The following is a 16,042-nucleotide window of genomic DNA, read 5'->3' on the forward strand; positions in this document are numbered from 1 at the left end:
TCAAAATATATAGAATACAAGTTGGATCAAGCATAAATATTTTCAAGCACACAATAAATATAATACATATAGCAATAGAATCATAATATATAGAATACAAGGTGGATCAAGCATAAATAGTTTCAAGCACACAATAACAATACTAGATATAGCCATAGAATCATAATATATAGAATACAAAGTGAATTAAATATAAATAGTTTTAAGCACACAATAAACATACTACACGAAGCCATAGAATAAACATAATACATATAGACATAGAATCATAATATATAGAAAACAAGGTGGATCAAACATAAATAGTTTCAAGCACACAATAAACATAATACATATAGCCATAGAATCAAAATACATAGAATCAATATTATTATAATAGGGGGAAAAGGTGTTTTTTGGTCTGTTAAAGACTGCTAACAAATTTTAAATATTTTTTTTTAAATTGAGGGTAAAGATTCAACGTACTCTTATTTTCTCCTTCTCTCTCTCTCTTTTCTTTAACTATTTCTATGAGTCTATCTATCTGTCCTTTATTCTCTCTCTCTCTCTCTCTCTCTCTCTCTCTCTCTCTCTCTCTCTCTCTCTCTCTCTCTCTCTCTCTCTCTCTCTCTCTCTTTCTCTCTCTCTCTGTCTCTTTCTTAATAGTACATCCTCTTATATTTAATCATTCTGTTTCTTATTTGATTTATGTTATATTTGGCTTATAATTTAAATAGCTTCGATACTATTGCACCAAGTCCTTGTTTTTATTTTTTCTGTTCTATTATCTGATTCTATGGGTTTTTGTTACCTAATTATCAGGATAAGACAATGGACGATAAATTGATGTGCATCCTTAATACAATATTACCCCAACAGTTAATTGAAATAATTAGTTAAAAAGTTTAGACATCACTAGTTTGGAACCTGCTAATCAAAGTTCAATACGCAAAGTAATTGAGTCAACGAATAGGATAATGTGGTTTTCTCGTATTCATTCGAATCTGGTGGACAGGAACCGGTTCTCATCCATACGAAAAAACTATGTCTAGCATTGTAATAAATCCAGCTTTCTACGAATATAAAAATGTACAATCATAAGATTAAAACCATTTTTTTAGCCCGTGCCATCGGCACCACGGGGCTAAAAAACTGGTTTTAATCTTATAATTGTACATTCTATATCCGCGGAAAGCTGTTTATAATACGATGCGAGAAATAACTATTAAAACTTTGAATACAAGTTTAATTTAATGTGCAATGTCCCGTCCCTCCCTGCTAATCATATAGATAAATATTAGATATCTTCAATATGAATATTTCAATACTATAATCAATTTCATTATTGGAGAAAAAGTTTAACTTTTCCATCCATAATTAAGTAGTAGGGTAAATTCTGACGTATTTTTTGATAAAATTTTTAATAAAGTAACAGGATGTTTGTCTGTCTGTTTGTTTTTACAATCTCGCTTACCGATGCATTTAAAACTAAAATAAAAGATGTGTTGACGCGCGGGTTGGTCGATCCCTCCCCTCCATTTTTTCTTCTTTTTTAATCTGAAATAAAAATTGGGTTATCAAATTCAACTCCCACCTCTTCAAGTGCCCCTAGAGGCTTCTAGAGAGCGTCGCTAGCATAAAATATATTAAAACATATGTACTCATGTTTTTGAATCAATGAAATAAATTTCAAAACCGATAGGCATTTGAAAACATAAAGCATAAATGTCAGAAATTAAAATTATTTTTCATAATAACTTTGAAGACCGATTACGACCCAATTTCTGCCATAAAGCTATCAATAGAAACAGTCCATCAAGTAAAACATATAAAATATCCCAGAATAAAAAATGCACAGCTAGAAATAAAACCCATACAAAATTGTTTTTTGGGCTCTCGATCTCTCACTCCATTTTTTGAGTTTTAAGTGGCTTATTTCATATCAGTTATATATTTGCCTTCTTGTTAGCTTCAAACAGTCTTTTAAAACTACAGAAAGGAGTTATTTAATAGTTTTAAAATTTCTTAAGTTTTAACCAATTTTTAGCATTAAAAGTTTCTCTGGTGCGAGACAGAAAACTTTATAGATATAAGAATTTACATTTCTCTCTCACTTTAGAGATGGATAAGTATAATTTTCAGGATTTGCACTTATTGTACATTACTCTCTTACTTACATTCTTTTACTTTCTTACTAGTTCCTTCGCCCTCTAGGGGAAGTCAGGAAAATACCCTAATAAGAGATCCAATTGCAGCTTTCCTAAAAATTACAATCCTGTTAGAACAGGCATTTTCAAGATCTTATTCTTTCGGCATAAAAAAGACAAGTCCGTCCGTCCGATACAGATAGCTTTTTTCGTTAATTTAGGCATGTTAGAATTTTCCTATCGATTTCAAACTTTGCATGGTGATTTCTGTAGTAGTTGGGTACGAATTAGAAAGCGTAGCAACTCTATAATCATTACCAGAATGTCCGTACGTCCATTTTAAACATGTTGATTTTTACTTTTTTAACAACAAATTTTTATGTGATTTAATTATCCGATTGTTCTGATTTTTGTTATACTGATTCCTGGGACAACAAAGTACAATGTTATTAGCAAAGCAACTCTATAATCAAGTCCTAAAAATGTTTGTATGTCCATTAATTTATCCTGTGTCAAGAAGTTTTTCAACAAATTTACTCACAATTTTGCTTTGACTTCATTTATATTATGATTATTCAGTTCTGACACTATACAAGTGTTAATGTCCGTTTGTACTACCGTTTCATATCTTCACTTTTATTAATGTTGTCATCCTTGTTAAAAGCGGTGTTTGTTTGATGTGTATAATACACTGTATATCGTTAATCTAAAAGTCTTACTAATTTTAGACGTAATCCCCCTTATTTTTAGTTAAATCGAAAGTGAGAGAAGGGGGAGGGAGGTATCAGCACTTAAAAGGCTTAAAGAACCAAACATGCTATACAAGTTTTGCAAACAACTACAAATGTTTGTTACATATAAAATGAATATTCTAGACAAAAATATAAATATGCACTTTAAGTTTATTTACATATTTTGTCTACTCTATAGATTCGTGCATTCAATTTGTGTTACAATTTGAAATGGGACTCTTTAAAAAACTCTGCTTAACCACTTTAAAATTATTTCCTAATGGTGGTCGTTTTAAGGCAAACCTTAGTTTTTGAAATCTTTAATAATATAAGGTACAGATAAATACTAATCTTTCAGTGATATAATAATAGATTTGTTACTGTAGATGGCCAATCAGACGCAATGATTCGTTCAGCTTAAACGGAAGATTTTTGTTTATATTTAGTAATATAAACTTTAACCTAAGTATAAGAGTATTGATTTTTTTACCGACATAATATTCCTGACAACGCTTTATCAAGATAAATTACACTATTTATAGCTAAATTAAAATTAATGGAATAAAAAAATATCTGTATATTATTATCAAAACATGCACATTTTCTATCCAATAATGTGGTTTGTTAGTTCCTACACTGTTTTCCTATTAGTCCAATTAATTGCTAAGGGATCTAGATTTTTATACCTATTGCAAGAGTAATGATTATAAGATAAATAAAACTGTCTTGTAATATAGCTAAGGTAGAAAATAAAGCTACGATGTAGAGCCCTGCAACTTCAAAAGCATCGGCTCCGCTCTGGCTCCAGCGTTTGCTGACAATAATTGAAAATACTAGCTTACTTCTACATGATTTTTAAAAACGTGTGCATATAAATGTGTTGTTAATTCTGAACTATTTGATAGAGTCTTGATAGTCTGATCTTTTGCTGTGTCAAGTTTTTAAAACTTATGTTTAGATAGCTTCTCATACAAAACAGTTAATTAAAATGCGTACTTTTAGCTCCAAATGATGAAGTAAAACAGTTTTCTTACAGAACAGACTTTTGTAAAATTACTTTTTTCTAATTTTCTATATGTCTTAAGCTAATTATAAAAGGTTGATTTATTTAATTTGATGAAATATAATTTTGATTTTTAAGGTTTTTTTGTTGAATTGTATTCTCACCGTTTATATTTTATCCGGATGAACAAATTTAACTTTGTTACTCAAATTTGCTATGCCAGCTTAAAATCTCAATTTTATATCTATCTATCTATCTATCTATCTATCTATCTATCTATCTATCTATCTATCTATCTATCTATCTATCTATCTATCTATCTATCTATCTATCTATCTATCTATCTATCTATCTATCTATCTATCTATCTATCTATCTATCTATCTATCTATCTATCTATCTATCTATCTATCTATCTATCTATCTATCTATCTATCTATCTATCTATCTATCTATCTATCTATCTATCTATCTATCTATCTATCTATCTATCTATCTATCTATCTATCTATCTATCTATTTATCTATCTATTTATCTATTTATCTATCTATCTATCTATCCATCTATCTATCTATCTATCTATCTATCTATCTATCTATCTATCTATCTATCTATCTATCTATCTATCTTTCTATCTATCTATCCATCTATCTATCTATCTATCTATCTATCTATCTATCTATCTATCTATCTATCTATCTATCTATCTATCTTTCTATCTATCTATCTATCTATCTATCTATCTATCTATCTATCTATCTATCTATCTATCTATCTATCTATTTATCTATCTATCTAGTTGAAGTCCTGGTTTGAGGAGCGTCTGATAGTTGGTATGGAGAACTTCCAGAAGTCTGGATTTGGAGGTGTCACTGAAACTTGGAACGTTGTTCAACATGAGGCAAGTAGACATATGAATAAGGTTTAAATACAACAATTGAAAAAAAGTTTTATCCTTATAAATGTGTAACAGGATATCTTTGTGTCGGTCTGTCCGTGTGTATAAATGACACGCGAACCGCTGAACTGATATGGTTCTCCTTTGAAGTATTGGTTCTCATTGGTCTAGGGTGGAATTGGATCATAACTATTTTGGGGGTGGGTGCATTCAACTTTCCAAAATAAACCGCACCTATAAAAAATATTGTACTCTCAAAAATATATGTTCTACTTTTTCTTTTATGAACTAAAATTAAAAGTGGAGGTTGCCCCCCACTTTCTGCCCCTAATGCTACTTATACTATATGGGTACAAGGCATTTTTACGACTAGGAAAAATACAATCAACCTACTTGTCATAAAAACATTGTCATAAACACAGTTTGCTTGTCAATTCTCCTGAATTTTGAATAAAACAAATTTTTAGTTGAGATGCTGTGGAGTTCAAGATTATAGAGATTGGGAAAACACAGTTCTTTTACAGGTAAATGATTAAAACAAATAAACATTTTCAATGGAAAGTGAACTTCTCTTTCCTTCAACAAAAATCTTCAAACCAATTTATTTTTTATTTGAAAAAATATCTTTTAGCCTTTGTATACAGATGAGCAAGTTTTTTCGGGTATAGTCCCTTTCGTGGCAACGCCTCTAAAGGGGCGTTTTGTCGTATTTTTACAATAGCTTTTCTCCTATTTCTGGCCCCTGCGGGGTGCTCTAAAACTGCGGGGCCAACTGTCTAACCCTGCGAGGCAATCATTTAACCCAACTTAACCTAACCTAACCTAATTATTATTAGTTTCAACAAATACTTTAAATATATATTGTTTTCATTGTAGAGAGCAAGTGTTCCCGATTCGTGTTGTCTGTCGGATGTTGTAGGATGCGGAACTGGTATTCTTAACCTGTCCCCAGATCAGGTAAAGTAACAACTGGCAGACAACCATCCCATGTCTGTTGGTTGTTGTAGGATGTGATATTGGTATTCTTAACCTGTCCCCAGATCAGGTAAAGTAACAACTGGCAGACAACCAACCCTTGTCTGTCGTATGTTAAAATTTTCTTTCTCTTTTTAACGATGATGTAAATAAAAATTTGCCTAAGATAAATTAAAAGGTTTTTAGTAGTTAAATCACTTCATAACGAATTTTGTCCATTTATCATATTATTTTTTACCTGCAATTTATTAAATAAGATTTTTTTAAAAGCTTTGCTCTTTTAAAAAGTTGATTCCTGTTTAATGCGTAACACCTAAGCTAAAAGCTGTGATATTGTAACATTATAAAGGTTATAATCTAATTTGAAAGAAATTTTGGCGTTCAACCATTGTAGAACACCTTCTCCACACACGGAATCTAATTTTTACAAAATCAAAATTTATCTCAGATAAAAACTTTTTTCTCCATTAAATATTGATACAGTGTGAGAGAGAGAAATGAGGGAGATTTGGAGTGGAGGGTTAATACGAGGGGAATAAGAGCAGTTTTTATAAAGCAAGAGCCAAAATAAATGTTTGAAAAAGGAGAGGAAGGGTGGGGGAACATAGATAGATAAATATATAGATTGGAAATATGATAGAAATTGTAATTTATCAAAGACACAAGGTAGAAGGACAAGTACAATACATTACAATAAGATTTTATAACTACTAAACCGATTAAGTTCTCCATTTAAAAAAGGAACATATATGTTTTAGGGTGGGTTTGGACTATTTTAGATTTAAATCTTAGAATAGTTTTAAGCTATTGTTTTGCTTCCTTTATACCTCTTTGAATACAGATACCCTAGATGCTAAGGGTACAACCGCTTGTATTAATAATATTCCTTTGCTAATGTATCACCTTCCGTTGTTATTAATTGTATAAGTGTCAAGAAACTAAATAGTACGAAATATTTTACAAGTTTGTCTATGGAATCATAAATATGACTACTTGACTATATGACTAGTATATATATATGTAACTTTAACTTTGTCAATTCAACCAAAACTTATGAATATCAAATGTAAGTTGGCGGTAGGATGCTGCAGCCGCTATTCCAAGTTTGAATGACTAAATAGCAATAAATGGATAGACCTTTATAGTATGTCCTAAGGCACTAACAACTCAGCTATTGCAGACAATTAATCCTTTGATTTAATTAACTTTGTCTTGAAGTCTTAAGTGTGTTTGGTATTGGTCATTTTTTCCAACTATGTAATATTCTAAAGACAAAAAAATCTTCAGTTTGCATATACCTTTCAAGGTTCAGCCGATAGCTGGCATGACAGTTGATTTGCAACTGAAAATCTCTGTTGATGGCAAATAACCTAGCTAAATAAATTTCATAACTTTAAGAATTGTATCTTACCTCTTGACACTACAATTTTAACATTACTTTAGGTTTGTAATTAAACGTAAAGGATGCTTATTTTCTCATTACTTTCTAAATCATCTTAGTTCACTCCTAGAATCCGGAGGGTCCTTAATCGAATGTGCAGGGAGAAGATAGAAAAATGGCTAAAAATCATACCAAGACTACCATTTGGAAATTAAATACCCTCAAACCATCACAGAACTTATGCAAGGCTTTTCTAAATCAGAGAACCCTAATGATTCAGTATTTCTTGAGATATTAAGCTTCAGTCAAAAAAATCTCTAATACTTTATATATAAGAACTAGCGGCTACGCCCCTAGAGGCCTCTAGGGGCACTTGAGGAGGGGAGAGTCGAATTTGATAACCCAATTTCTTATTTTAGATTTTAAAAGAAAAAGTAAAAAAAAAATTTCGGGGGGGGGGAAATTTTTTTTAGTGGGGGGAGGTGCCACCCCCCCGCTAATTTTTAATTTTAGATAAAAAATTTTAAAAAAAATTTCTTCGGAGGCGGATTTTTCATTTTTGGGGGGGTTGGGGGTGTCCCACCCCCCAAGAAAATAGTTATAAACCTTCCCAGGACCTATGAGAAGCTACTCTGTTAAGGAGAACCCGATCGGTTCAGCGGTTAGCGAGATCCTTTGGTACAAACAAACACACACACAGACACACATCCTGTTACTTTAGTATAAGGATATGATTAGATTAGCTCTTTTATTAACTTTAGGCAAGTGCCCGGATCCATACCATTGGTTGTATATCTCCTCTGTACAAGATGTTTGAAGAAAACAATATTCTAATAATTTTAGGCAAGCGCCCGAATCCATACTATTGGTTGTATATCTCCTCTGTACAGGATGTTTGAAGAAAATAATATGTACATGTTCACTCTCATCACCATTCTTTTCTCAATTCAGGTACAGCCATTTTGTCTTAATAATGATTATGTTGGAATTACAGAAAAGATAAGATAAATTAGATATTTTCTAGTAAAATAAACAGTCAAACATAAAAAAAAATGAAAGTTGACCTTTAATTAATTTAAAACATGTTATCTACTCTCTTTAAAATCAATATTTTACAACATTAATATGATCTTCAACACTTAGTTGAAATATTTAATTTAATTTCAACTTGAATTATCCCAACACTAAACCTAATTTTTTTTCCATCCCTTTCATTGTTTAAGATATTAAGTTGCATCAGATTTTTAATATTTTTTATTATCCAAGCAATGAAGGGGTTATATCTCTAACGTCCAATCAAATATAACACCTCTTTAAAAAATTGCAAAAAATAACAAAAAAAAGCTCTGTCTGAACAAAATACAAAAGAATTAAACACATAATAAATTGCCATAAATAAAGAAAATGATTTATTTTCAATATTTCAGATATTTGCAATAATATTCGCCATTTGTTTTGGTAACACGGTAAAGAAAGGGATGGAGCATGTGTAAATGTGTAAATCAAAAGAAAAATTGGTTCAATAACCAACTCAAAATAATACAATATATACAAGAATACATGGAAGAACTGTTGTGAACTTTAAAATGTGTATCAAATGCTGCTCTAAAGTCAAACTAACATAAAATAAGTGAAAATTTTGTTGGTGCATATACTTCAGCTGTTTTTAGATATGGAATTGAAAACTAATATTGGGTAAAGTCCCTTTCGTGGCCACGCCTCTTAAGGGGCGTTCCGTAAAATTTCCTCTATTTACCGTTTCCCTGCTTCAGGCCCCTGTGTGGGGCTCTAATCCTGCGGGGCCAATTGCCTAACCCTGCGGGGCAAGTACCTAATCCAACTTAATATAACCTAATCTAAAATAGCCTATAAAAGAGACTGTGAAAACACATTGAAACGTCCCGTAAGAGGTGTTGCCACGAAATGGACTAAACCCTGAATATTTTATTTTTTAGTGAAGCTTCTCTATAATCAGTGCATGTCCGTTTAGAGTATTTTAAGTAAATTGTTTGTAACTTATTTTTTTGTATTAATGAACACAAATTATATGTAAATTATTTATTTACTAAATTAACTAAGCAACCTTTAGCTGCATTGATAGCTGACTTTAAAACCCTTTTGAACAATTAAAAAAGTGGGTAATATTTGAAATTATCTTTTATTTGATGAATATATGAAGAAAATAAATTGTTTCAGTTTCTTGTAATATTATTTGGAAATAAAATATTTTTACATAATAAAAGGCAAATTGCCCTTAAACTACATCAATGAAAATATTTAATTAATTTTTAACATACCTAAATCTTTGAATAATTAAATTTAGAGTAATAAATATTAATTCAAGATTTCAAAGCTTGTAAGATCAGAATATTTATTTTAAAAGCTCATAGTGTAATTATTAAAATGTTTATAATGAAATTTTATACCAAATGTTATGTTTATGATGCTAAAAATTAAGATACTTAAAAATGTTATAAAAAGGCATATCTATTAAAAGTAATACCTAATGTTATTTTTTACCTGTTATAAGTTTTTGTAAAAGCAAGACTCAACAGCTGCAAGTAAGCAGTCAATTAATAGCTGTCAAGAGACTAATTAAAATAGTTGCAGTACATAGTTGGCGACTGTCATGTTTTAAAAGGCCTTTTGTAGAATAAATATCCTTTTTTAATTATTTTAAAAAATAACCATAAAGAAAAATTTTGCCCTTTTTTTTCACAAAACCTACCAAATTAAAACTTTTAAAAAGAAATAAACTCGGTGATCTAATAATATGTGTATATATAAAAGAAAGGCATTTTATGAAGTTAATTAAAGTTTAAGAACAACTAATTTAATTTGGACAAAATAAATTTTGGCTTGTTTCTGTTAATATTAAAAATTATGCATTTGTTTTTTAAGAAGAAAAACACTATTTATCCATTTTTATTTGTTATAGAAAATATATTATGATTAATTGTTTAATTATGTTAAATATACTTTTGATGATAAATAAAAGATGAATTATTAAAGATGTTGTTAATTTACAGAAAACAAAATTTATATTATATTTTTAAAGACTGTATAAAATGCAATAAATGCAAAGTTTAATCAATAGTAAATCATATATGTTTGGAAGCGGAGCCTTTTTGTAACTATGGCCGGTCAGTCCGTCCGGACGCAAACGCAATATCGATGGTTGAGTGGCTTTGATGATCGATTATACACTGTATAAATAGGTGTCATGATTTAAATTGCCATAAGATACTTCTGCTTGCTGTCGGGGAGGTGTCGGGTTCGAATCTGGTCCACACCACATCATACTAGAGACGTTAATGGTACCTTCTGCTTTCAAATCAGGTGCGTAGCACTTATATTTAGATTATTCGGAATACCTTCGCTTGGATATTGGCAACTGTACGTCCTATTAGAATGCACAGTTTAAAGAGTTGGTTGTTTGTTGTGTATCACCTAACCTAATATCCTGTAGTGGCATTAGAATATTTTATCCCATTACAAAGAATTATGCTCTTAGGTTCTCTAGATGATCACTGGAAATCGTAGTAAAATCCCGCCCCGACGAGGTAATTATTATTAGGGCGAAGTTCATACCAAATACATTCTACAATGAAAAATGTGTGGTGTACAATAAAGGTTTATATTACGTTTGTTTTCTTAATGTACGAATAATCAGTCTGATAGACATACGTAAATACTTTAGTTATAGAGATGCAGCGCTAATAAAATTTACTCAAATAATAAACGGAGCACCTTATAGTGTCTATATTAAAAATGACGTCATACAATACAAATGACCAATGATAGGCCATTATACATTTTAATTACCAATGGTATTTATAGTAGAGTGGAATGAATCTAAGAGAATGTAAGAAATTGCATGAATAAGTATGAGTGCCAACTCTAATATCTAAAATATGATAACAATTCACATTTCAAGATATTGCATTTTTAAGAGTACAAACAGTACATACAGCTACAAAGAATTTTTTTTTATATAGTTTAAAATAGGCAAATTAAACTTTACTAAAGAGGCAATATGTATGTTATGGGATTGAAAAATATCCAAAAGCCATTCAAAATCCCTAAAATAAAGAACATAATCGATATAGTGGTTTTGAGATCTTAACGGAAAAACAAACAAAACACACTGCTTTATATAATAAGATATTCTTAAATATGTATTTATTTTCATGAAACTAATCATCACCCCTTATTTTTATCTTACAAAATATTGCATAAGGTTCAAAATTATTATTGTGGAAAATTTGCCATATTTCTCTCTCTCTCCATATTTTACTACTTTTTCATGAAATTAAAAAAATATAACTTTTGAATTTTGTTTTAAAATTTAAATTTTTATAAAGTTTGTCGTTTTCCTGGAGAAAACCTTAATATAAATTGTAGGAAAAAGTGTTAAAACTTTGAAATGATTTATTCTCTGTAAATTGAATTTGGAAATGGTGTCCATCCATTTCCGCTAAGTGTTTTATATCGCAAACAATCTAGTGCAAGGATGACAACATCCATAAAGCGAAGCTCAGAAACTTGTAGGAAAAACGAACATCGAGACATGTATATAGAGTGTCAGAACTGAATAAGCGAATAAGTCTAAACAAAATTATAAGTAAATTTGTTGCAAAACTGCTTGAATAAGGGATGTCGATTAAGGACAGATTTACGTTTTTAGGAATTGATTTAAAAATCAGATGAATAGGATAATTAAATCACATAAATAATTGTTTTCAAAATCCACATTGTTAAAATTAACGTACGGACATTCTTGTAGCGATTATAAGAAAGCTTCGCCTTAAAAAAGTACTTAAATTAAGGTTAGAAGGAGTGTTAAAGAAGAGTAAAAGGGGCAGTTTTCGTAATAGTGATGATATTCAATTTTGATGGGTTTTAATTAAAACGGAAAATTATTTTTTGTGTGGAAAAGTAGGCTCAACTTTAGAAATACGCATATAAATCAGAGCAAAATATAATATAAATCTTTACATGAAATATTTATTGAAAGTTTCAGGATGTTTTCTCCGCTTTTTTACGGGTCGCAGTTAGAAAAAAAAATAATTTTATAAAAATTTACTATTGGTTTCTTAAGAAACTAAATGTTAAGTCAAATACAATAAGCTTTATGTGTTTTACAGTTTATTGCCTTTAATTTTTTTGCGTTTCTTAATTTTTTTTATAAAACCGAAAAATTGAAGCTAAAATTGAGGCAAGTTAACTGCCGCATTGTGTATTTGATGCATCAGTGACTGCGGGCTACGGCAGCTATACCCTTCATACATTTTCCCCCACAATTGAATTGTTTACTAATAAAACTTTCAGCATAAATTTTGTCAGGTTTTATTTCAATATTATTGTATTGATTATCAAATAAAAGTAAAATTTGTTTTCATTTTTCAAAACTTTTTTATTTGTTATTTATACTTTTATTAAATAATAATTTTTTTAACGTTTCAATTCCAAGTTAGATACAATTTTTAAGGTGTAAAAATAGTAAAATAGTAAAACTTGGTCGTTTTTATTTTCTTGATCACTGAACCTCATAATAAATTGCTAGAAATTATTTATTTTTATTATTGTAGTTTACTTTGCCCCTGGCCTCGAGAGACTTTACTCAAGAGTAGATTGGGGTTCCCCATACTTTATTGTTTGTTAGAAATAACTGCCACATCAGCATCCTCCTTTTTTATATGAAGGGAGAAATAGCGTAAACCCATCCCAAGGCCAAAATGTAAAAATAAAATGGTCTTAAACCATTCCGGGACGTATGTAAGCATTCCTAAAATGAGAACTAAGTTCAACGGTTAATAAAATCTTAAGCTTTAGAAAAAAAGAACCTTCATACTTTATATAATAGGTATAAATATAAATGTAGATGAATACTTGTTGTAATACATTAATACATATTAATACATCAACAAAGTCTAAAATGCTAATCAAGCTCCACTCGTTCCTTACAAGATCAAGTATGTCCAAAAAAGGGTAGCTGTGTTTAGTGCCCTAGGAAAATGGGGATAGATGTCACCGCTTTTGGCCTACCTATTCTATTAATGTAATAATAAAGTAAAAGAAAAAAAAGAAGTGGGAAAGAAATCCCACTAGAAAAGAAGTGGGGTATATGGTATTTCATGAAGTCAATAGAATAGGTAGGCCAAAAACAATGACATATATCCCCATTTTGCTAGGGCACTAAAAACAACTGCTCCCAAAGGGTAAAAACAGGGATAGAGAACTACGAGATAATAAATTAGATTCAAACGAGATTAGAGGTATACGGAAATAAATTAAGGCGGGAAGATTTACAAGTGATTTAAAAGGGGCATTATACACTCCCAGACTGACATTTTAATTTTTAACACACAGACGAACATACAAACTATACAGACATTATATAAAAGATTTGCTGACAAAAATCAGCATTTTTTTCACTGATTATTCCTTTTATATATATAAACAAGTATAAAGATTTTCATTGCTTGCATAAATATATCAAACTGTTAATAGAAAGAATTTTTCAATAAGTTACAGAAAGTCTCATATTTTTAAAACTCTCAATTAGTGTTAAATTATGGTACAGTTAAACAGTTATATTCAATTTCGTCGCTTGTAGTTCACGGTCGGCCGTATTGACATTGACATTGTTACTGTAGCATGGAGTAGCTGCGCTACTAAAAATGTTAGCCCCAATCCTTATTATTGTGTTGAGTAAGTATGTCTGATCATTAATGGTAAGAAGGCAACTCTTTACAAACTATGTTATATCATTATTCAGAGGGTGTACACTAGTAAAATTTCCCTGAAAGAGCCTAGCCAACATAGAACCCCTGATCCCTTCCTCTTTTTAAAATAAATTGAAAATAATGTAATACTGTAGGTATGTTTATTCCTGTTCCTAACCCTTGCAGGGTACCCTAACCCTGCTGATACTATACCTGAGAAGCCCTAAACCTGCAGGGTTAATTGTATACAACCTAACTTGATCTAAGATAATAAACGAACAATTAAAAACTATCCCATCCCCCTTTTCATTTGAATTTATTTATTAAGCCGCACATAATAAAAGCCTTACCATTCAGCCACAGCAACAAATTTATAATCAGCCTTCGATTGTATTTTATTAGATTCAAATAATATATCTCCCTTCTTCCTGCGAATATATACATCGTTTCTGGGATTATTTCTCTTATATACATATGTAGACAAATATGTACATATGTTCTTATAAATAGGGTAATCAATTTTATACAATCAAACTTTTTATTATGAGGCTTGCTTATTTATGTGTTTATACATTTTTATACAGCTGTTAAAAACATGTTATTTATGTTTTGTATTAAAGAATACTAGCGAATACGCCCCTAGCATCTTTGGGCTCTGTATTCAAAGGGGCAGAAAGGGGTTTGAAAAATATCTTAAAAGAATTCAAATTAAACCTGAAAATAAATAAGCCTAAAACCATCACTGGACCTATGTGAAGCTTGCATAAAAAAGAAAAACAAATCGGTTAAGGTGTTATGAAGATCATAATCTTCAAATAAAAAAGAATGTAGATTTAAGGAGTACTTGAAGTAGGGGGGTAAATTTCGACCTACTTCTCTCCCCCCCCCCCCCGTCATATTTCATATTTTAGTTAAAAAAAGAAAAAGAATAAAAACAATTCCACCTTCCAACAGATATCCTTCGGTACAAACACACAGATATCCTATTACTTTTAAATAATGACAATGTATTTACAAAAGCACTTGATTTTAGTGGTTTATTTTCTATTATTTATTGTTAACTATGGAAAGTTTTTTTTATAAATTAGAGATTTTTTAGCCGCTTTATTGAGTTAAATTACATGCAAGTCACTCACTGGTATAAAGATTAATATTTTTGTTTATCATATTTAAGTGCAAATGTTTATTTCTCATTCATAAGTTGGAAGAATGGAAACAAGTTTGTTTGCTTCAAAAAAAATGTTAATAACCTTTTTTGAACAACCATCTTTGTAAATAGCGTAGCAATATAATACACACAATATTTTGTATAAAAAAATCTAGTATTGAATGATTTTATAAATGTTATTGAAGTTCATTAATATAGAGCCCTTCCCCCGAATAAAGGGGTTTATTTCATCCCTATGATATTTACAGGATTTACGAAATGGGAAATTCTATCCCTGTCTTCTCGCTTATTGGTCAGTTTATTCATCCAGTAGGAGGTAAGGGGATGGAGTAAAATAGGGAAGGAGACTGGTGTTATTGTTATCTTAGCCAACTGCGTGTTTAACTTTATTAGAGAACATGAAAATCCGATGTAATATCTAAGTTATAATATATTCATTGGGAAATAATTGCTATCTGCCCTACTATAGCCTGCTGAGAACAAAGATAAGAACCCAAGTACAAAATGATAAAGCAGTTTCTTTTTCAATAAAATAACAAAATGAGAAAAAATGTGTTCTTATTTCTATGGAAAATATCAGGGTTTAACAAATATTATTTACATATTACACACTATTTTACACACTATTTATTACAACAGTTTATTAATAATTTTAAATGTAAAATTATTCAGTTAAAAGATTAAAAATGTAGCTAGAAAAAAAAGAATTATTTAAGTTTCTAGATCCCCCCTATAAAATATAGAATAAATTCCCTTATTTTCCTAGCGGGAACTTTTACATCCTCCATTTTAAACTAATAAATGCTTCTTTTAGTTTAGGTTGAGTTAGGTAGTAACTAGAAAGTCTTGAATGGTTAGATTTTGTAACACAAGGATGTAACCGAACAAAGTGTCATAAAAATAAGTGATTATCCATCTCGTTTTTAAGGATTCTCTTTCCCACTTCTCTTCTCATCTCCCTCATTTTTATGACGTCACATGGCTGATTTTTGAGACCCTTTGTCCGTTTACCACAAAAACCCACAAGGGAC

The 16,042-nt window shown here is 30.2% G+C and overlaps 1 protein-coding gene across 1 annotated transcript in view; it reads left to right on the plus strand.

Annotated features, from left to right (window-relative positions):
- LOC145323361 (CD151 antigen-like) overlaps positions 1 to 9,381 on the plus strand; it is a 43,933-nt gene extending 34,552 nt beyond the window's left edge. The window contains exons 6-10 of the mRNA XM_080165790.1: positions 4,661 to 4,762; positions 5,227 to 5,283; positions 5,636 to 5,716; positions 7,959 to 8,066; positions 8,543 to 9,381. Coding sequence (XP_080021916.1) covers positions 4,661 to 4,762; positions 5,227 to 5,283; positions 5,636 to 5,716; positions 7,959 to 8,066; positions 8,543 to 8,608 — 414 coding nt within the window. The 3' untranslated portion in view covers positions 8,609 to 9,381. The remainder of the gene's footprint in view (positions 1 to 4,660; positions 4,763 to 5,226; positions 5,284 to 5,635; positions 5,717 to 7,958; positions 8,067 to 8,542) is intronic.
- The last annotated feature ends 6,661 nt before the right edge of the window (positions 9,382 to 16,042 follow it).

This window comes from Acartia tonsa, chromosome 6 (genome assembly GCF_053477335.1).
Source record: "Acartia tonsa isolate MP-2025a chromosome 6, ASM5347733v1, whole genome shotgun sequence".
NCBI lineage: Eukaryota > Metazoa > Arthropoda > Copepoda > Calanoida > Acartiidae > Acartia > Acartia tonsa.